This window comes from Podarcis cretensis (genome assembly GCF_951804945.1).
Source record: "Podarcis cretensis genome assembly, chromosome: 8".
NCBI lineage: Eukaryota > Metazoa > Chordata > Lepidosauria > Squamata > Lacertidae > Podarcis > Podarcis cretensis.
Window position 1 is genome coordinate 60,927,087 of NC_137177.1, and position 23,693 is coordinate 60,950,779.

Below are 23,693 nucleotides of genomic sequence, written 5' to 3' on the forward strand. Positions count from 1 at the left end.
CTTCCTTTGCAAAAAGAGTTTGGAGAAAAACCAATAAATTAGGTAAAATAGTTTCAACATCAGGGCTGCAGAAAATATAAGCTACGGTAACTGAATGACAGTTATTCAAAATCCCATGAGAAATAATGGAAAGAAATCTTGAAAGTTTACAACCAGGAGAAACGGTATAGAGAATACGTTTCATTGTGTTAGTGATCCATATGTATTCAGATGCATGTGAACTAAATATTGCAATGCTGAAATCAACGGTCCAGAGGGAAATAGATTTTATTTGCTGTGTTCAAGAGCGAAAGAAAATATAAACAAAATAGCTGTCTGTGCCATTTTCTTTTAATTTTCTAAAATTAAATTCTAATTCTTCCATGAGGCGAATGCAGCACTAGCAGTGAAGATTAATGTGTTGCTTAATTTGTGGAAATGCTACCAGATCCAGGAATGAAGAACAAGGCATCATGTCATGACTGTTAATTTTAAGACAATGAACAAGAGCACACTGTGATGCTAATGAAAAGTACCTAACACTGAAATAGCATTCTTGATTAAAGGCATCTTATGTCATATTAACTTGGCCTCACAGCAGGGCCTTCCCCAAGAAAATAATCTAAAAGCCAACATGTAAACTACCAGCCCCAGAGGCAAGTGACATATATTTCTGTCCTTAAGATCCCCCACACTATAATTTTTTAGAGGTCTAACGCCCAGAGAGGGAAGGAACACGGGCTGTGCCTTCCACCCACACTATTTAGAGACAATGCAGACAACTTATAAGTGTGGCTAATATGTTCAGCTCTGGAATTCATGCTGCAAATAGGCCATGAGCTGGAGAACTGAAGTTGATTTGCATGTTTCAGGTGCATGTAATTAATATAAATTTTCATGAACTCAGCAGCAGCCAAACAACATTAAGTATGCATGTTGATTTGGAACTGTTGCCCTCAAATGCAAAAGCCTTAAGTTGGTTCTTGGAAAAAGGAAAGGTCTGGATTTATATATTTTAAAAGATTTATTTTTTTAAAACCCCATATACATTTGGCCTGCATTTTATTTTATTAACCACATCTATATGCCTTCCCATTTTCAAACTATCTCTGTGGTTAGAAGCGCTATAAGTTCAATCTTTTTTTTTTAAGAATATTTTTTTATTAACCGACCAATCACATCAAATCAAACCAAATTACATAAATTCCAAATTACACAGCCGAATTTTAAATTTTTGTTGGGGGTACCCATATTTCAAGTTCCGAAGGGGATCCAATCAACTTCTTGCTTCTTGCTGCTGTTTTAATGTCCACAAATCTAACCATATGATGTTCACAGTACTATCCAGTCCTTTCTTATTGTTTTTCCACATCTCTTGTTGTTATTTTCATATATTTTTCCTTTCTCTTTGTGACCTCTGATAGTCTCCACAAGCTGGTTAAAACAGTTTGTAATCCTGCGTGGACATTATTATTTTTTTATCCAGTAGCCATATCCAGACGTTTTCCATATAACATCACTTCCATACATCAAAACAGTCTTAGCGTCATTAATCTTCACCAATCTGCCTCCTTTCTCAAACCTCTGAGGAGATTCACCAGGAATGCAGTCTGAAAACAAGTCGATTCCTCCTCCCGGCTATAAATCCTTTGGCAAGATGGCGACTCTGAATTAATTGCTGCGCCATTCCAAAAGCTCTTATTGCTTCTCGATCTCCATAAAGCATACTTCTGGTTAAAGTTTATCTCCACACAGACCTTAATCATCCTGCTTGGGTCAGTTAAACCGACGGTTCTAATGAGGAGGGGTTCTTAGTAAATCACACAGAAGGAAAGTAAAAAAGGTCCCTGTCCCCCATTCAGTCCAGTTGCCGACATACCCAGCCTTTGGTGTATCTTCATCGTAAAATATTCCTGTTTCTCCAGCCCGTCGTCTTCTTTCGCAGAGGTCACTTAAATTAGCAGTCTTCACTCCCCTTTTTCACTTGAAATATGTGCATTTGCTTCTTTTGTAATTAATTATTCCAAATTGCTGCAGCTAGTGCGCGATGAGAGACAGCGTCCAGGAGAGCCGAGGTCCACACGGGGGCATTCTGCCTAGTGCCCTCACCCCCTTCTTTTGAATTTGGGGGTGATTTATGGGCACAGCAGGCAAGGGCAGTGTTCCCCATTCCCTTGGGGCAACAAGGGAGGCTGCCTACTTCCATAACAGCCTCTTAATTACCCTGTGTGGGTCGGAAAGATGGTATTGTTGGCCATCTTCCAATGCGCCCCTAGTGGCCCATAAGTTTAATCTTAAGAAGAAAAATTGTAAGGTGTGTGTCGGGAGCTGGTCAGCGATAACTCACAAGATGTCAGTAATGTTAACTCTTTCTTCAAAGAAACAAAACAGTTCAGACCTAGTGAGCACAGCAACTCTTCCCAGTAGATCTTGACCCAATGAGCAAGTTGTGAGGACTGAAGGTCCTCGCCTTCCCACAGCTCTCCTTCCCAAGCAATCTGAGATTCCAACACCTTGCCTGTTTCTGCTCCACCCTCTTCATGACTCTGCTGGTTCTGGGTGACCAGGGGCAAAGGGAGCTGCCCGTCACAGGAGGGGGAGACAGCCTGGCTTCCTTATCAACCTGCTTCATCTCTTGGCCCCTCTCCTCTCGTCTCCACTTCTGCCTCTGATTCTGAACTGCTCTCTGCCACAGACTCCTCCTGCTCACTAAACCCTGTTACCTCTTCAGTTTCCAATGCCTCCTCTTCCCCGTCTGCTCCCTCTTCTCCCTCTGATCACTCATCGTTGTCCCACCACCAATTCCCAGGCTCTGAGCCTTCTTCCCTTGGGGGTTCCCCAGCTGGTTCCTCCCACTGCTCCTCTGCATCTAGCCAGTCCATGACAAAAATACAGCTGAGACTCTCAGCGTTTTTACACTCCACACTAGACTTGGTCAGTTCTCTTCCTAAAGAACATGGGTTTATGCAAATGTGCTTATTAGAAGAAAAGTGCATTATATGGGAATTGCCACAAATTTGTTTTAGTCCCCATGATGAGACTTGTGCATATATGCAGTGTGTGTGTGTGTGACTTGCAAGACTGAATTTGATGCACAGATTTTCATCAGGATGAGTGTACCACCTAGCCACTTTGAATAGGATGTATGTTCTGATGTACATCTAAGAGCTCATCCTTATCAGTGTTCACATGCAACTAGTCATGACTTAACAGCTGATTTCATCTTCTGTTTCAGTCAAGGTGATTAAAAAATGAGGTGGAAGAAGATAAATGGATATTCAGGTTTTCCACTTGGGCGCTAACATCTATTGTTAGACATCTTAAAGAAAGTTGAAGATGGAGCAACGCTGCTATGGGCAGACCCATACTGTACCATTTAAAGCACATTTAGTGCACATTGAAAGCACATGGCTTCGCACAAAGAATTCATAGAATCATAGAATTGGAAGAGACCACAAGGGACATCAAGTCCAACCCCCTGCCAAGCAGGAAACACCATCAGGGCACTCCTGACATATGGTTGTCAAACCTCTGCTTAAAGACCTCCAAAGGAGGAGACTCCACCACACTCCTTGGCAGCAAATTCCACTGTCAAACAGCTCTTACTGTCAGGAAGTTCCTCCTAATGTTTAGGTGGAATCTTCTTTCTTGTAGTTTGGAACCATTGCTCCGTGTCCGCTTCTCTGGAGCAGCAGAAAACAACCTTTCTCCCTCCTCTATGTGACATCCTTTTATATATTTGAACATGGCTATCATATCACTCCTTAACCTCCTCTTCTCCAGGCTAAACATGCCCAGCTCCCTTAGCCGTTCCTCATAAGGCATCGTTTCCAGACCTTTGACCATTTTGGTTGCCCTCCTCTGGACACGTTCCAGTTTGTCAGTGTCCTTCTTGAACTGTGGTGCCCAGAACTGGACACAGTACTCCAGGTGAGGTCTGACCAGAGCAGAATACAGTGGCACTATTACTTCCCTTGATCTAGATGCTATACTCCTATTGATGCAGCCCAGAATTGCATTGGCTTTTTTAGCTGCCGCATCACACTGTTGGCTCATGTCAAGTTTGTTCAGGGCGGTGGGAACTGCAGTTCTGTGAAGGGGAAACTGCAAATCCCAGGATTCTTTTGGAGGAAAGTAATGTGCATTTGATGTACTTTAAATGTATGGTGTGGACCTGCCCTATCATTGTATGATGTGCAAGCAAAGCGATGGGGAGTGGTAGACGGGGTGATCTATTTCCCCTTTGCAAGCAGGGCTCTTTTGATCTGACAATGACCGCTCCCCGGATAAAACAGGGGGCGACCTTTGCGTGGACGTGCGCAGCCCCTGGATCTGGAGCGGCTCCATCAGCATAGGCTTGGCTTTGCCTTCCCTCAGGTGGGATACCTGGAGGTCTCCGCCTACCCCAGTCAGTTGTCCAATCCCACCTGGGGGAAGCATTGTCAAGGAGATCAGGCCAGGTAGGGGAGGGATTACCTGCCCACACAATAGAGGGAGGATCTTACCTGGGAATCCTCACTTGGCTCCAGAGCTTCTCCCACCCTCAGTTAATGTCTTATTTTGCAGGTTAACTTTTCTTCACAGGTTTTGCAGGCACCGCTACATTAAGGTCGCTGTCAAAGGGCCAGAAAGGAATTTCCCTGCATTGGCAGGTTTCACCTTTCCCGTAGCAAAACGTCACAACTTTGGCGGTATCAGGCCTTGGGCGGAATCCTTTTGTCCATCTTCCTCTTTGTGGCGGCGATACCAGGGTTCCCTGTTAAAGGGGTTTCTGAAGGGAGGCTTTGACCGTACGCTGAAAGGTCGTCATTGCTCTCCCCTGCGGCGGGGGCGGCGTAACGGGGGCGGCTATCTCTGCTTGAACATATGTTCTCCAGAGCCGGCCCATCCCCCACACAAACACTGGATAACCCTGATGCTCCCTAGGTCCCCGGCTGGGGACTGGGGAGGGAGAATGCCCAATGCCTGAGCCAAGGTCTACCCACATTTGAAATTTAATAAAGTTGTGGCCAATTTAATCCCATAGCATGTTGTCTTGAGTCGTTATTCCACATGACGGGGGGGGGGCGCTCGGAATCTGGGGACTCCGCCTGTCCACGCAAAGAAGGGAGTGCAGACGAATGGCAAGTGAAGGATGACAACTGAGCACTAAAGAAGAAACGATGCAGCTATGGGAGGAAATGATTGACATATGTTTGTAACAGGAGCGGGAAACTTAATTTGGTTTGATTTGTAATAATTTGGAAAATTAATAAAAAATAATTAAAAAGAGGGGGGAAAGAAGGGAGTGCAGACTGCGGTCCTGAAAGAAGCCAAGAGGGGTATGGGACCCTGAAAATGTGGCACCCACTTTCAAGCCCCGGGAGCAGGGAAGAAGTGCTCATTCCAAAATGAAAGGATTTTGCTCTTTGCCCTGTTGTGAACGACAAGTATAGCAGTTATCTAGAAAAATCTCCCTTGTGCAGTAGTACTTAAAACAGTAAATTGTAATTTCTCCCTGACCAGCAGACCTTTAGTTTATTGTGTTTATTTCTTTTATAAACTGTTGGTTTTACCACTATTTTCATAATTTAATTTCATCTACTGTTTTTAATGTTGTTACTTTTAAATGAATATTTTATACCCTTATGCAAACCACATATATTATTAAGGGGTGTATAAATCTTGCTTAGCAAATATATATAAAAAACAGGCTATTAAACTAGCAGTATAGCTAATAGCTATACCCAGATGCATTTGCTCCATGTTTTGTTAAACTCTGTTTCATCAATAATTACTTACATGGGACCTTGATTCTCGGGGAAGTAATGAGCAAAGAGTTTGTCTGTTCCGGTTGTGGGCATCAAGGTCTACAAATATGACAGACCACGAGCAACCCTGTAAATGGAATAGAAAATTAACACAACATAGGATATAGACAGCCCAAGCCTGGCATAGCAAAGACAAGAAAAGTGAATGGGTTCTTCAAATATTATTATTGCTATCAGCAATCATATACTAGTAACTTCAAATAGACAATGACATTTCCAAGACAAATGTACATAATACCATTTCACTAATATTAAAGGGATTAAATAGACATTTTAAAACCAGTTAGCAGATAGGAGACTTGAGATTACAGAAACTTAAATCTTCTCATTTTTTTACCACTATTATTTAATTACACCTCTAGCAAACAGATAAAAGCTTTAATTATACAGTCAATAACTTGATGACTAAAAACAATTTGATCAAAGAATACAGATCTGGGAGCAGGATAGTGGTTTGGATGCATCTAGAAAATCCAACAAGGAGCTTAAGAAGAATTTGTAGGGATATTTTATTTATGTATTTACAGTATTTCATTTGTAACCCTTTTTTTTCTCCAAGGAGCTCAAGGTGGCAAACATGGTTCTCCCCTTCCTTATCTCCATAACAAACCTGTGAGTTAGGTTAGACTGAGAGACTGGCCCAAGGTCTCGCCTAGTGAGCTCCGTGGCTGAGTGGGGATTTGAACCCTGGTCTCCCAGGTCCTAATCCAGCACTTTAACCACTGCATCACACTGGTGATGTTGCATCAAATGCAAGACATCAATATGAAAATGCTGTGGGACCACACCTGTTGGGTCAAGAAGCCCCTTCTGGGCCAAAAGTATAAGCCCACCTTGCTGCTATGTCCTGGGTCAGTTGGCCACTGTGCTGAGAGTGCGAGTGCACTGCCATGGCTTGTAGCTACGACAATACAGCAGTCTTATTTGACAGTGCAGCAGATGACAAGATCCACACAAATTAGTAGCAGAAGCTAAAATGGTGTTGTAGTACCACTAATGTGTTACAAACAGTTTTAGCATGATAACTGTTTGCCCACCTACTGTGCCTATGAAATATGTCAAAGTCAGAAATTTAATTCTTCGTGAAAAGAAACAAATGAGCTGGAGTGTCTGACAGATGCTCCCATGCTTACTGTAACATCCGCTAGATCTTGGAAAGAAAACATTGACGTGGTGAAATGACCCTACCCTCATCCCAACAAAGGAATATGCCAGGGACCTTATTCAATTGCAAGCAAACAACCAGATGTGGAACAGGGGTTTCCAACCTCCTCCCTCCCCATATTGCAGCTTTTGCCAACTATGTGCCTTCCAGATGTTTTGGACTACAACACAACTGTGCTGCCGGGAGCTGATGGGAGTTGTGGGACATTGGCAAAAGCAGCTCTGCGGCTTTCTGTCTTGTTCCAAAAACTGCTCCCAAGGTCGAGGGAACTCTCTGCAGTGGGGTATGGAGGCTGTATCCCATGATTTGAACACATTATGAAGCATAAGTCTGGCCCTGTGTCAGGTTTGAGGGGGTTCCGGGCAAAGTGGCCTCTGGTGGGCTCTCTCTGACTTGCAGGTTTAGCTAGGGGTGGGGAGACAGTGCCAGGTGGTTTGAAGCACTGGGAGCCACCATTTTATTCTGCTACAATGCCCTACGAGTTATGTGTTGTTGGGGCACTATGAGACATTAAAATTGTGGTTTCCACACCTAGGAAAACCAGGGCAGGTATCAGTGCAGTGCTGTGCCCTCTTGAGACACTGGAACCCTCCTGAAAGCTGCTAAAAGGTGCTGCCTGCTCACGGTGGCCCAGATGCTAACATTTGTGACTGCATTAGCTCATGTTCATCCCTTGCTACTCTCCAGTTTCCCTCCCTTCCCTCTGCTGTCTTTCCTAGGCTTGATTTTAAGCTCCTAGGGGGCAAGGATATGTGATTCTTTGCTTGTGAAACTGCAGGAAATATCATGTGCACAAAATGTTAGCATGTAATATATTCTTGACAGTTACACAGATGTTGAAGGCCACTTAAATTTTATTTCTCAGGTCATTTAAGGTTTGTTCCATTTTGTTAATAGAACAGAATTTTACAGGATATAATTTCTTTTGTTTCCTGCCAATCCTAATTTTAGAACTTCTTGATCATTTCTAAATGTTGAGACAGTATTTGTTCATCTAAAAAGTTTAACAACAGCTAGTTTTCTATCAGTCAGAGATCTCACAGAAAAAGCAACTGGTTCTGAGTTATTGAATCGCGTACGGTATAATTTCTATCTCATGCATTTTTTTAAAAAAACCATATTGCAGTATTTCAAAGGCAAACGCAGGTCAACAACCCAAGATTGATTTTTTAAAAGATTTGCAATTATGTCATCTTGCTCCTTAACACACATTCAAATAGTTCTCAAATATATCTACATTCATTTACATGGTTTCAAGTGTGTGATCAGTGTGGGGGAGGAATTGGGGCAGGGGGAACGGTGCTACAAAATCTAACTGCACTGTTTACAGCAACTGCGTCATGATCAGAAAATGTTGTAGCACAGAAAGAGCGGCAGCCAGTGATTCCAGATCCAAGGGGAGGGGAAGTAAAATGCATAAAAATAATTAAATGGATAAGCAGAGGCTAGGATTAGGGCAGGTCTATTCAACCACAATGAATTTTAATTTGTACATGGGATGGTTATTCCATCGAGTGGGAGCCCCAAGTTCCAAATGAAATAGCACAGAGTGTGGTCCTCTGGCCTGGGGGGACAAGGGGTTCAAATGAGCCCCATGGGCCTCACTATCTGGCCTTTGAGACTCTCCCCAAGCCTCTTCCCTAAATTATGCCCCTCACTGGCTCTGCTCAATGCCTTCAAGTGATTTGGACTGGTTTGAAAGTGCCCTTGAACTGTGATTAACACCCTTTTTTTGCCCGATGGAAGATGTAGAGATTATGTGTGTGTTTGTTTATGACTTCTGCATGGCTAGAATGCAGCATATTTTGCAAAGGAAAGGGTCACATCCTTTACTTTTCCCACATTTGCCCTGCCCACCATTTGACAGCACTCTCATGAGGGAATGTGGCGCTCAAGTCGTTGTTCTTCTTTCCTGGAATAGTGCTCTGAAAAGTCACTAAAATTCAGAGGCAGTTTTTGTGAGGATGCGGGGGGTTGCTGGAAGCAGATTCCAGTACAGTGGTATCTCAGATTATAGACACTTCATGCTACAGAGGCTTCAGGTAACAGACTCTGCTAACCCAGAAATAGTACCTCGGGTTAAGAACTTTGCTTCAGGATGAGAACAGAAATCACGCCGCTGCAGCGGGGTGACAGCGTGAGGCCCCATTAGTTAAAGTAGTACCTCAGGTTAAGAACAGTTTCAGGTTAAGAACGGACCTCCAGAACAAATTAAATTCTTAACCCAAGCTAGCAATGTAAAAGGTTTTGGTTTTCTGAAAAGCAATAACCTCTGTTTTTAATGCACCTATTACTTACTTCTACTGAAACTCATTGGAAATCCTGAAAGTTTAATGAAATGTTTTAGGCATATCATCAAGAAACATGAGCCCAAAGCTTGCTTGAACACATGGAACTAGATGCATGGATCAACAACAAGGGAAAGTCAACAAAAATTACTATTCTGTTGTGAGGTGCAATGAGACATGACCCAAGAGAGTTGCTCCAGAAAGGGATGAGAGGAAGTAAGACTACTGTCATTTTCACTTTTTATTACTAGAGAACCACTTCAATCTTGACAGAGAAAAACATTCAGAATTCATCAAGAGCAAACTGAGGACACTGAGCTTTACGCCCACACCATCACACAGGGAGCATGATGAACTCTTCCCTTGTAAAGCGAAAACAACATTTTTAATGTGTTTTTTATTGTATGCTTTTATGTATAGTTGTTGTGAACTGCTTTGATAGTTTATAACAAATAAATGCCCTCTTCCAGGATACTGTAAGTTATAAGGCAATCAACACCCTCCTCCCACCTACAGTGGTGCCCCGCAAGACGAATGCCTCGTAAGACGAAAAACCCGCTAGACGAAAGGGTTTTCCGTTTTTCGAGGCGCTTCGCAAGACGAATTTCTCTATGTGCTTGCTTCGCAAGACGAAAACGTCTTGCGAGTCTTGCGATTTTTTTCGCCCCCCCCTTTTTCTAAGCCGCTAAGCCGCTAATAGCCGCTTAGCCGCTAATAGCCGCTAAGCCGCTAATAGCGCTAATCCGCTAAGCCGCTAATAGGGTTGCTTCGCAAGACGAAAAAATCGCAAGACGAAGAGACTCGCGGAACGGATTCTTTTCATCTTGCGAGGCACCACTGTACTCGGTTTTCCATCTTTTGGCTCCTACCTTGCTCAGTCCCCAAAAGATTGGGGGAGATTTTAGAGTTGGGGGGGGGTTGTACTGTAAACCCAAGACCTCCCCCCAAGCATAAGGATTCCTCTTTTTCAGCAACTCCATTTGAGATCCATTTCTATCAGTACTCACCACTTGTGCTTACTATTAAAGGGAGTGATGAGTGCAGGCTAAGCCTAGTGGGAAGTAAAAGGTAAAGGTAAAGGTACCCCTGCCCGTACGGGCCAGTCTTGACAGACTCTGGGGTTGTGCGCCCATCTCACTTAAGAGGCCGGGGGCCAGCGCTGTCCGGAGACACTTCCGGGTCACGTGGCCAGCGTGACAAAGCTGCATCTGGCGAGCCAGAGCTGCACACGGAAACGCTGTTTACCTTCCCGCTGGTAAGCGGTCCCTATTTATCTACTTGCACCCAGAGGTGCTTTCGAACTGCTAGGTTGGCAGGCGCTGGGACCGAGCAGCGGGAGCGCACCCCGCCGCAGGGATGCGAACCGCCGACCTTTCAATCGGCAAGTCCTAGGCGCTGAGGCTTTAACCCACAGCGCCACCTGCGTCCCTTAGTGGGAAGTACACTAGCATAAAATGACAAAACTGAACATGCAACCAAATTGTGTTCAGTTGGGTGGGGGTTCTTTCTGCAGCTTGAAGGATGCTGAGATAGGACATTCCTCAGTGACCTCCAGTTAGGTGCCTCCAGCTAGGTGCCTCAACACTACAAATCTCCACCAGGACAGTTGTTGGGACAACCGTGAGAAATTAAAGAAGTTGTCCCGGGCTAGTGGTCCATGAGGAAATTCCAGTAGCATTAAGGATTAGTGGCAGAAGTGGCATGGAGAAATCATATTCAGTATAAAATATAGCAAGGAGAGTACCTGTTACTCTTGGAGGGAAATGACCATATAATCTATGTTAAGCCTTGGGGACAAAGGCCATATTTTGTATAGGAGCAGCAGGAAAGACCTGGATCATAACAGCATACCACTTATTGATGCCAAGAGTGAAAAGCAGCTAACCACCACAGAATTTGTTGACAGGAGGCCCAGAGAGGCCCCCAAATTGTCCGAAAAGTGAGGACAGCAGTGGCCATGACTTTCAAGGGCTACATTTTTTACCCAAAGGCCTTCATGCAAAGTGGGTCACCCCCAAAAGGTTAACACCAGGGGGGCAGGGTTCTGGCCTCTGTGAATGCTGATCCATGAATTATATGAGGAGCTGGTAGGAAGAATGTGCCTAGAAGTGCTGCTTGGGCTGGAAAGGTTGCAGCTGCCTACAGTGAAGACTACAATTCAGCTGGCTGAAGAGGATTAATTATATTAACTGAGTGGTGGGGAGGGTGGATTGGACTCGGCTATTAATTTCTTGAGTAGATTTTTTAAGTAGTTGACTGGCTAAACAATAATTTAATGATTACTTGATATATAGTGCAATTAATTTTTGTCATTACTGACTATAGCTCAACTGTTCTGATTCAAGAGGAGTCAATGTGGTGCCATCCAGATGTTGCTGGATTACAACTCGCACCATAACATGCTGGTTGGGGCTGGCAGCAGCTGGAGTCCGACACTTGGGAGGACTCCATGTTTGGTTCTTGTGCTGGTTCAGGGCCTGTATTGGTATTATACAGGTGATGGGGCTGAAAGGAATGAACTAGAGAAGGAGGAGAAGGGAGAAAGAGGTGCTGTGGTGATGGAAAATGGAGGTGTTGACCAGGGCAAGGATGGTTAGACATTTTAGTTCTATCCATCTTCCATCATTACAAATATTTTAGGCTTATCTTAGTCCTCACAGGGCTGAAGCAAAAAATGCTAAGGTCAGTCAATGGAAAGGTCTTGTTATCATTGACCTTATCCTAGAAGGACATGCCAACTTGGCCTGTATAAATGAAATGTGGTTGGAGAAGGTGTAAATCTCCCTAGGTTTCTAGGTCAGTGTCCACCATGCTTTGAGAGGTGGGGAAATGAAGTAGCTGTGATCATTAAGGATTTCATTTCCCTGGTCAGGTACTTTATCCTGCAGTTACATTAGACATTAGAAACTCAAGACAGGAGTGGGATTTAGCTGGTGCACTATCCACCCCATTGCCTAACAATCTTCCTCCCTGAGTTTACAGAAGTAGTCTCAGAGGTGGTGTTGAGGACCCCCCCCCCCCCCAGCACTTTTGGTCTTCAGGGACTTCAACATATATGCTGAAGCTGACTTGCCTGGAGTTAATCAGGAGTTCATGGGCCTGTCTCATGTATCTAGCCCAATGCACACAGCAGGACACATCTTGGATCTGGTCTTCTGTACTGAGGTAGGGGATAAACATAACGTAAGGCAATAAGGCCTAAGTCTTGGATTTCACGGATCCATTTTGTAAAACATATCAGCTCTATATTCATGGAAAGCATTCAGAGAGCAAGAAGGATGAGCTCTGTTATTTCAAGGCCAAACAGAGGTTACTTGCAAACGTTCAAGCCTCCAAATCCCCCAGATTAAGACATAGTTAAATTAAAGATGAAAGGTTCTTTTTTCCTGGTAGCTGTTTACACTTTGCCCTGTGCTCACCATAAGGATCCAGTTAAAACTAAGCTGAATCCCTTTAAGAAGCCTTAAGCTTTTCAGATAAGTATGTCTGCTGCTCTGCATGCCAGTGGTCTCTTTGACAGTGGTGTCCTCAGATTAAACAAATGCGACAATATTTCCACAAAAAGAAACTGATACCATGGGGGGGGGTGTATGTCACTAATCCTTAAGAAACCCTTGGTGTCTTGGTTTTCTTTTCTTTTTTACCATTTGTACGATCTTCCTATATATAGCTAATAATAACTTAATTAATGTGTAGCTATATAGCTATCTGGGACGCAAGTGGCGCTGTGGGTTAAACCAGAGAGCCTAGGACTTGCCGATCAGAAGGTCGGTGGTTCGAATCCCCACGATGAGGCGAGCTCTCGTTGCTCGGTCCCTGCTCCTGCCAACCTAGCAGTTCGAAAGTACGTCAAAGTGCAAGTAGATAAATAGGTACCGCTCCGGCGGGAAGGTAAACAGCGTTTCCATGCGCTGCTCTGTTTCGCCAGAAGTGGCTTAGTCATGCTGGCCACATGACCAAGAAGCTGTACGCCAGCTCCCTCAGCCAATAAAGCGAGATGAGCGCCGCAACCCCAGAGTCGGCCACGACTGGACCTAATGGTCAGGGGTCCCTTTACCTTTTTATATAGCTATCTATCCTGCACTTTTGATTTGTAAATGAAAACAGCTCATTTCATGTGGGGGAAACCCAGCGCACACAACATGATTAATACTTTATAATTTATTGCACTTTTAGTAGCATTAATTCACACTAGATTAGGAAAGCCAATATATTTAGAGAATAAATGTACAAGATAAACACATACATAAGTACATAAACCACGTGTCTGAAATAGTACAGGAAAGCAATTCTGAAGCCATTTTAACTCTTTCGGTCTTTCCGTGACCTCAAATATTCCTCTGCAGTGAGGAAGGAAATGGGGAAGACTCCACATTGTCTTTTTGCTCAAAAATCCTGTCTTAAGGGCGTATTTGTGTATGAACAGGGTGAGCCTGTGACCTGGATTCAGGAACTAAGTATTTAGCATCTCAAAAGGAATGGCCAAGCTGCCCAGGTAAAGCAATCAGTGACCATTATCAGGTGTCCTGACAAACAGGATTTCTATTGGAGACCACCTTCTTCTGTGATGTATGTATGATGTCTTGGGGGTGGTCTTGAGCTACAGGGTGGACAATTTCAAAAGTCTATATAAGTGCTTGCACACCATTGTTCATGCATGCATGAAAGGAATCTGAAGAAGTGTGCATGCACACAAAAGCTTATTCCAGAACAAACTTGGTCTCTAAGGTGCTACTGGACAATTATTATTTTTTATTTTTACTTCTGAAAATGGGTCTCTTGTAAAACAATTCTAGACTAGGGACATACGGATCGCACACAAGGCATTAGACCTTATCCCTTTGTGCTTTTGCCTTTTCTTTTCATTTTTAATGGCCATATAATACGTAGAGAGTGAGACACAGCTAGGACCAGATTCTGTGATAATCAAGAGAAGGCTATGCATATCAAAGCAGATTTAGAGCAATTGATGAAAAGCATGGCTATTCGATGGATTCCCAAATTATCTGATAGGAGGTATGGGGGAAGACCCTTAAGAAGGTCAGTGAAAGAAAGTGATGGTGTGCTGTATCAGAGGCTGAAAAGAGAAAAATGGAAAGAGTATTTGTATAAGCAGCCGGAGCTGTTTAATGTCTTGATCAAAAGACTAGAACAGCAAAAATTTTATACTTTTCATTTTCACAAGAGTTAAATAAATGACTGAAAGGAAAAGTAACTTCTGTTAACTGAGGAAAGAGCTGGTTCTGTTAGCCTTTGAATCCTGTATCTAAAGTAGAAAGAAATAATTTGTTAGCCTACTTCTTTAAAAAAGAATAATAGAAAATTGGAGAGTGAACAGGCTTTACCATATGGATATTAGGTGTCCTTTGATCTGCAATGAAAGCAATTTACTGAAGAACAAGCAGTTAATTAAAAATGGAAAATGAACAAATACTTAAATATTTTTACTACCTGATTGCCAAAGAGGTTGAATCCATTAATTGCTTCTAGGGCTGCTTTTGCTAACCCAACAGAACTGAAAAAGAGAGAAGAAGAAGAAATAAAAGTTTGTTACGCTCACAACTCTGGAAATAAAATCCAACTCCCTCAAGGCTACCTTGCTCATCAGATCTGTTCTTGCTGAGGAACTGAAAAAAACAAAACTAGGGTAAAATGATGATATAGTAGGCTTATTCTTTATTTCAGCAGTTTATCCTTAAAGGTCACTGGCCATCTGTTATATATATGGAGTCACCTTATGTTTGGACATCTGGGGCTATGGGTTTGAAGGTCTTGCTGAGAGGGCACCAGTGACAGGAAACATATCAGTGCTCTATGTGCTCATCTTTCAAGAGCCTGATGATAAAGCACTGGCAGCTTTTGCACATGTGAACGCATTTATTTCACTTTATCCCACCATTCCCTCAAGGAGTCCAAGGTTGTGTACATGGTTCTCCCCCTCTCCATTTTATCTTCACAACAACCCTGTGAGGTAGGTTAGGCTGAGAGAAGATGGCTGGTCCGAGGTCACCCAGCACCATCGCTAGACATGGAACTTTGCAGAATAGCACCACATGCATCAAACCTAAATTTTGCCAGGCTGGGCAGCAGGGAGAGGCAATAACAGGAGGGATGGCAATAGTGAGGGTAAGCTTCATTTCAGCTGGGGTGAGGACTAAAGAGCTGAAGAGCAAATATTTCTAAAAAGCAGAAAAGATGGGAGGTTGTTGTTGATGTTAGCACTTATTAGTTGCTTGTTACCCTAAGAAGGTCTCCGAATGACTTAAAATAAACACGAATAAATTATGCCATAAAAGGGACTAAAAGAAAGAAGAAAAGTAATATAAATCAGTGACATTGTTTATCATTCAGTGAACACACTCCAACAGACAGTAAATCTGGCAGCACACTAACAATGAAACATAATCAACTCAATCAATCAAAGGCTTGGGAAAAAAGAATAAGTGCTTCTACAACTATCATGGCAGCCCACATGGTAACACACTGTGTTGGCTTTAAGACTGTACATCAGGAAATGAACAGACAGGCAGGGACCTTTGGCCCTTCAGGTATAGCTGGACTCCAACTTCTCTCAGCACCAGCTGGCATGGCTAACAATTGGGGATTGTGGAGTCCAACCTCTGGAGGGTCAACATTTCCCTACCCCTGTTCTACACCAAGGCGATATACGACTATCCAACCTCCTCCCGAATCATATTGGGGTCACATTCTTTGCTGAGGAAGACATATTCTGACAGTTGAAACATTTTTGGTCTAGTTAATTGGGCATTACCCTGTCCCTTTTAAAATAAACACCTCATTAATATCTACAGAGAATATCTATTTTATGAACCCGAACAGCACCAGCTGTTTCCATGAAATTCAATCATTAAGAATAGGTGGTAGATGGACTGATGATTCATTTGTGTATACCCTGAGGTTATCTGGTGATTATTTAGCAGCGATTGCAAATGTTCACAATGGAGGGTTGTTGCTGAGTTACACACACACAGGTGGGTCAGAGATCAGGAGACCACAATAGATAGGAGAAGCTCAGCTGTAGAACACAGACTTTGCACACAGAAGGTCCCACGTTCAATTTGCCATTATCACCACATAAAAATAATCTTAAAATTGTGCAGCTAATCCTGAGTAAACTGCTGCCTGTCAGAATGGCAATACTGAACAAGATAGTTCATACAGGCCAGTGCATGTACATGGGTCTGGTGTGTTCTGGGTGTAAAGTCCTTCATTAGGGCAACTATCATTTATGAGGGATAGTGGTGAGGGGAAAGTAAAGTAACTTAATGTAAAAATGGCACTGACAACAGACCCTAAGATCAAAGTAGAAAGCAATGATGGATTTAACCTTGGCCTTCACATTCAGTAGCATGCAGGCGTTTAGAAAATTAAAGCCCAGTCTGTAATACAGATACTAAATATGAGCTGGAAAAACTAATCAGATTCAAATTAAAAGCAACCTTAGCCTGATGATTTTACTGCAACCTCACAGAAGCAGGAATGGAAATGGGAACAAACGTCTTGCTGCGTGTAGCATATTTATCATAAATATAGCTTCTGTCGGAACATTTTCATTAACAGCTTACCATGAAACATTGATTTTAGACTCTTCCTTTATTTCTAACCGTCACACCAATAGGTTTCAAAGCCTTTCAGAAGCAGTGCCAGGAAAAGAAGAGAGAGAAAAGGCTTGTGGGGTTTAATTCTAATTGGTTCAACAAGGAAAAGCTGATTAGGTTGGCTACAAAACTCCGCTCTAAGCAGCTGCCATCAAAGGTTGGTGAAACTCCACAATTTTCTATCTTCTGCTGATTAGAAGTTATTGTTATCCAGATAATGGGATGACACATTAACAGAAGCTGGACTGGCGAGCATGCTGTTTCACTAACAGCAAGCCTCTAAAAACAGTGAAAGCCAATCTCTAGGGCTAATGAGCCACAAGCAAATTCAAAATATTAGACAGTGCCATGATGGGGCCTGAGCTACACAATGGGGTGGTGCAGTGGACCAAACTTTTGACACTGTGGGTGGGATTACTTTTTTTGAATGCCCCCTGCAATGTAAATAAAAGGGTTCCTGCAAATGGAAAGGTTCCACATCTGGGTAAAAGTATGTAGCCCTCTCCTTAATGTATTTGATTTATACATGCGGGGAGGGTTTTTTGGGGGGTGCCAGGGCTGTAGGACTGAGCCAATCCTTTCTTTCATCTTTTCTTTTTATCTGTTGCACTTGGGAGTTGATTTCGTTTATTTTGGGAATATATTTCTTTAATGGTTTTTAATGTGATGTGAGCCACCCTGAGTGCTGTTTTACAAGGAGCAGGTAGGAGATAAACACTTTAAATTAATAATAAATACATAAAAATCAAGTAGCTTCTCTTTCAACTCATTCTTATATCCAGTCCAATTCCAATTTATTTAAAAGGTTTATTCAAAGAGCAGCAAATCTAAAATGGATGAGAACACAAACTTCACAAAAAAATCTCCAGGAACTACAAGTACAGCAGTTCAGTAAAAGTGTAATAATACCAAGCCATGATCAACTCATCACTTGGATAATCACTTGCATTAGTTATTAATGGAGACCTCCCTGCTTAAACCAGCAAAAATGAGTAGCTTTTCCAGAAACAAGATTAGCCAACTGGTACAGTTCCCCTAGTTTAAGACATCAACTGCGGCAGAAATATAAAGAAAAGGGAACAGACAATACACTGCAATGAGGAACAACAACATTAGCTGCTGCCTTTTGTCTACACATAGGGCGTAGACACCAATAAAACGGATATAAGAGCTTGTTAGAGGTGCCAATATACTAACAGCTAACAGGAGCTGGCAAGTCTGAAGAATGCCAAAGAGCTATTTCCAAGAACAAGCTCTGTGATTAGGTATTATGGCTGCTGTAAAATTTTCGGCACTTGATTGATGCCTTCATGATTGCTGGAGAAAAAGATATGAAAGACAAGGCACTCCACTACTAAATTACAGTCCATTGTCTTCTGGGCATCTTTAATTGCAGGCTCCAAGGATTAATATAAGAAACATGCAATCAGAGCTAAAGACTTCAGGAAAGGTGCAGGTTTCGAAGACTATGGGAAGATTGTCCTTTAACTGCATGAGCCAAAACTCCCCCAAATTATGAAAGGGATAGTATGTATGTATGTATGTATGTATGTATGTATGTATTTATTAATTACATTTCTATCCCACTTTTCTCCCAAGTTGGGATTCAAGATGGTTTACAACATCTTTAAAACATCATAACAGAATACAAAGTAATAAAAACAAACTTGTTAAAATCCAATAGAACACATTTAGAACCAATATTAAAATATTGATGACAGTGACAGCAGCTCAGTAATCCACATTGTCCGCACCTAGTTTTCAAAACCCTATCCGACGTTACCTTGTTGACACTAAAAGCCCCTTGGAAGCTAGTTAAGATTTTCCAAAATTTCAGCTACAGACACTGCAAGAATAAAAGCTGCTGTCCTCAAATTGCCTCCCATCCTGGCTGTTCACCCAGCTCACAAGTTCTTTGCATGCTTACAGCTGCCTGCTGAATTCTTCACTCATTCAGGACATGCTGGTTTCCAGCCACTACTAATTAGGTGATCAAAAGCAACAAATCCAGACTAGATATATGGGATTAAAAAGAAAGAAAAAGCTTTCAGACAGAAAACAAAGAAACTAGGTTACAAGCAACGTAAAGAAACCCAGCTACTAAGACTCGGATTCAATTACTGAGAACCTCAGAAACCTACTATGTATCCTGAGTATAATTTCCCCATGTTCTCAAATGATGAATCTGTGTGAAACGTTGGGAACAGTGCTAAACAGCATTAAAGAAAATAAAAGAAACCGTACGTAGGTGTTTGGGACTGAAAGCTACATTAAAAAGGCAGCCAAGCAGACAAACAAAATAACCCTAATAGGGACAGGCATCATGACAGCAGCATATTAGCTGTAGAACAAAGGAGAACAAGTTGAAGATTCCGGTGCCTTTCTAACGCTCGGGAGTACAAAGTGTTGGTTTCTGCTCTCTTCACTGTGCAGCGGAAGTGCTTGTCACAAGACAATGTTTACATTCCAGTCAGAGTTGCTGTTGGAGTTTCTCACGGGAAAGGAGACTGGATGTGACGTACACTGGTTTCCTGTTTTTCTCAGTTCTCTCCGTGCTTCAGAGGAGAGAGGATGCTTTCTCTGCTCCGGCAGAGGCAAGATGTTTTTCTGTAATCTACCAGCTTTGAAGTGGTTTGCACAGGTACCAGGTGAAGACTATCACGAGACCTACTCACCCACAGTGAGGTATGAGAGCATTAGACTTATGCTCAAGCTAGCTGCAGAGGAGAATCTACACATTAGTCACCATGATGTGAATACAGCTTTTCTGTACGGATCTCTAGGTGAATCTCTTTATATGCTTCCACCTGATGGCGTACAGGTAAAACAGGGATTTGTTTGTGCTCTGAAGAAGTCCCTTTATGGTCTCAAACAAAGTGCACGGTGTTGGCACACAAAACTCACTGAAGTATTGTTTTCTCTAGGTTTTACGCAAGGGAAAGCTGATCCATGTGTATTTGTCAAAGAGGAGGGGCAAAAGGAACTGTATTGTTTGTTTTATGTTGATGATCTTTTATTCTTTTGGAAGGATGTCACAATGTACAATAATGCCCTAGCTCAACTGAAAAAGCACTTTGACATGAAAGATCTTGGTGAGGTAAACAATTACCTATCTCTGGAAATAGAGAGAGATCAAGATGGTAACATTCTAGTACACCAGTCACGGAAAATTGCTGATGTGTTAAGCAGACTAAACCTGATGGATGCTAACCCTGTAGACACACAGATGACAACAGGTTATCAGGTAGATGACACTGAAGAAGCATTTTCTGACACTACACTGTACAGAAGTGTGCTAGGCAAGCTAAACTTCATTGCCAGATGTTCAAGACCAGACATTGCTGTTAGCTGTAATTTGCTAAGCAGACAAGTCAACAATCCTACTGTTAAGGATTGGAAAGCTCTGATACGCATAGCGCGGTATTTGAAAGGCACTATGCATTACAGACTGAGATTTAACAATCAGAAGTCTGGTGGTCTTGAGATATTTGCAGATGCAAGTTTTGGAAGTGACACTACAGACAGGAAAAGCACGTCTGGAGTTTGCTACATGTACAATCAGGGTCTATTTGATTGGTCATGCAAGAAGCAAACAACAGTTAGCTTAAGTACTTGTGAAGCTGAACTGAATGCACTGTCTTATTCACTCAAAGATTGTGAATGGTTGTTACAATTGTGCAAAGACATGAAAATTCCTGTCAAATGTCCAATCCAGGTTTACCAGGACAACAAAGCATGTTTGGCTTTGATGAATTCTGAAGGTTGTAAGCAAAGCACGAAGCACTTGCAATTGAAGTTGCAACATGCTAGGGAACGTATTCAGAAGGGACTCGTAACGGTGTCCTATATGCCAGGTAATGAAATTCCTGCTGATGTATTGTCCAAGATTGTATCAAGGGATCAACACTGTACCTATGTGCAGAAGTTGGGTTTGTACTGATATTGTACGAACACGCTGCCCAGTGATGTTCACAGAAAGGGGGAGGATGTTGGTTTCTGCTCTCTTCACTGTGCAGCGGAAGTGCTTGTCACAAGACAATGTTTACATTCCAGTCAGAGTTGCTGTTGGAGTTTCTCACGGGAAAGGAGACTGGATGTGACGTACACTGGTTTCCTGTTTTTCTCAGTTCTCTCCGTGCTTCAGAGGAGAGAGGATGCTTTCTCTGCTCCGGCAGAGGCAAGATGTTTTTCTGTAATCTACCAGCTTTGAAGTGTAAATAAAATAATATAGAGTATGTGGCACGTGCTCCTCATCATTCCGCTGTGCTTGGGACACTGCAAATTCAACACAAAGATGCTGCATTTCAGAAACACCACTATTATCAGTAACACAGATGGGAGATGTCAACAGTGTTTTTGCAGAGGTATTCAGCAGATGCTTGGGAACAGCTTGATCAAAATGGTTACAGGACAAATGAATACTTCAGGAGCTCGAACACATGGGACGGAATCGTACGATTCTAGCGAGATGTTGCAAAGCTTGCTGTTCAAAAATCAGCGGATGATTGCAGACCAGCAAATCTTCCTCGCTGAAAATTCAGCAGTAAAAGCTGTGCTGTCTGCAAGAAATGTTATGAACCTATTTTTCACAAGGAGTCCAAAATACAAGGTTTGGATTTTGTGTGGGTTTGAGACTGCCCCCCCCCCAAAAAAAAATTTCAAAGTGCGGTGCATTTTTAAAAGCATAGACATGGCTGGTAATTATCACACTGTATTAGGGTGCAGCTCTCTTTAAATGAGCAGTCTTACTAGGCAGGACCAACAGTAATTTAGAAAACATGGCATTCCTCTTTCATGAATTTGTGTCGGGCACAGATTTGGGGACCAGGGATGGCTTTCCCTGGTCCAGCTTTTCAGGGCTGCTTTATTCTCTCACTAGTATTTAAGGTTACACCACCCCAGGGTTGCATTGGCTGGTCCATGTATTATCACTTGGACTCCAACTACAAAATTCAGGCTGCACAGGTGTTAGTAATCTGATTTATTAAGAGGCATCCAAACAGCTCCCAGCCAAGACACTTAATGCAAGTGTGCAGAGCTGGGTTACCCTTAAAGGGACAGTGAACAGTTAATTTGTTGTGCCTAAATACAGAACAGTCAAGTTATCAATGTGTCAGTAGGAAGAACTGTCTAACTAACTTCTAAGGTTTGCCTGACCTTACCCTCAGGTTGTTCTCTGCGCTTATTCCCATGTACTCCCTGAAATGCTATCCATTTCTGACCCTTGACTCAGTTATTGGCATGACTCTTCTAATTACTGAGACGGGCCTATGGCTCCTGCTACTAACCCTTCCACACAGCAAACTGAATTGGTTTTTCATAACACTCTTATCTGTCACAAACTGTCTCACGGCTATCAGGTGCACACCTAATGAAGAGCAGAATTCTCTTTCCCCATACTAACTAATTGGGCAGGGAGAGAGAAAAGTCTCCTTTGGTCAGTTGTTTCCTCATTTTCTTCTTTGCTATGGCTACATTTGTTAAACCTGAAACAAATATTTTGCAGGTTTAAAAGATAGCTGATAGAACTGTATTACTGTGCCACAGCTCAAGATTACAGGGGAAAAACACAGCCTGAATGGTTCCTACAACTTTCAAGGATCTGACTGGTGCCAAAACACCTCAAATCTGCTTTGAATGTAATGGTTTGGCCCTCAGAGTCATTATCTATCATCTATCTATCTATCTATCTATCTAATAATACCATTTGATCGTAGAAAAAAAAACTCAAAGCTATCATGCTCACATGATCCTGCGGCTTCCAGTTTGGGTTTAAGTGTAAACAATGGTTCACATGCAATGGCAAATTATGACTATCACAAACCAGAAATAAGGGAAGAAAAGAGTATGCAGGCTCGCGACATGGTCCCAAAGGCATTCCATGGTTTTGCTGTGATGTCTGAATTAGACATAACTGTTTAGCTGCTTGAGAAGTCACCTTTTCTGTGGTCAAAAATCTAGGTAATGTTACATGACCCTAGGATGCTTCAGGTCCCCCCGCCCCCCTTCTGCCTTGCTGAACATCTTGTACTTTGCTTGCACTGGGAAAGAGTACAGTCTCTCCAGCACAGAAACAGCCCTAAGTTTATGACCTTGACACATTCTTTGAATACAACCACTCAGATCAAGGACTAAAGTCTGACACACACACAAAAAAAAGTAGTTTAAGGTCTATTGAAATAGCTCGGCTTCTTGAGTTAAGTTACCAATATATATTTTAATGTGTACTAAAACAGCAAAAGGAAACATGTAAAATTGTTACAAGTATCTCATTTTTATTACAAGAACTTACAAATACATAAAATTGCAGACACAAGCGTCCACCTGACTCCTTTAATGTTACTGCATACTGAAATAAATGCACTGAGCCAATACAGCAAATTTTACATATAACTATTGTCATTGTGACTTCTCTTTTAGTCTACAGTATTTGTAAGCCATTTTCCCGGGAAAATTATTACAGTTGTCATCTAAAAGGCCACAGTTCTACTGACTTCACTGGTAATGGAGCACAAACAGAGGTAACATATAATTTCAGAATTTTATTTCAAGAGGGTATGGGTAATAAAAAGAGCACAACTACAAAGAATATTGGCACTCTTAAACACAGAAGCAGTCAGACCACGGAAGCTTTAACATTATCCTGGAGTCTGTAATGATCTGGCTACATGAACCATAAGATGTATTTGTCTGAACACTCCCAGAATAATATCAGACCTAGTATGGTCTGATATTCAGAGTTATATTTAAAACAAGGGGAGCCTGCCACTTGGCCCTTAAGATGATCACTGCTTAGGAAGTGAAGTGGCTTTAGAAGGCTCGCTTTATCGCA

General features: G+C 42.3%; 1 protein-coding gene across 9 annotated transcripts in view; it reads right to left on the reverse strand.

Moving 5' to 3' along the window:
• PHKB (phosphorylase kinase regulatory subunit beta) overlaps positions 1-23,693 on the reverse strand; it is a 143,539-nt gene that overhangs the window by 60,595 nt on the left and 59,251 nt on the right. For all 9 annotated transcript variants that reach the window (XM_079988735.1, XM_079988736.1, XM_079988739.1 and 6 more), the window contains 2 exons: positions 14,694-14,757; positions 5,761-5,856 (listed from right to left, as the gene is read on the reverse strand). In XM_079988735.1, the coding sequence (XP_079844861.1) occupies positions 5,761-5,856; positions 14,694-14,757 (160 nt within the window). The remainder of the gene's footprint in view (positions 1-5,760; positions 5,857-14,693; positions 14,758-23,693) is intronic.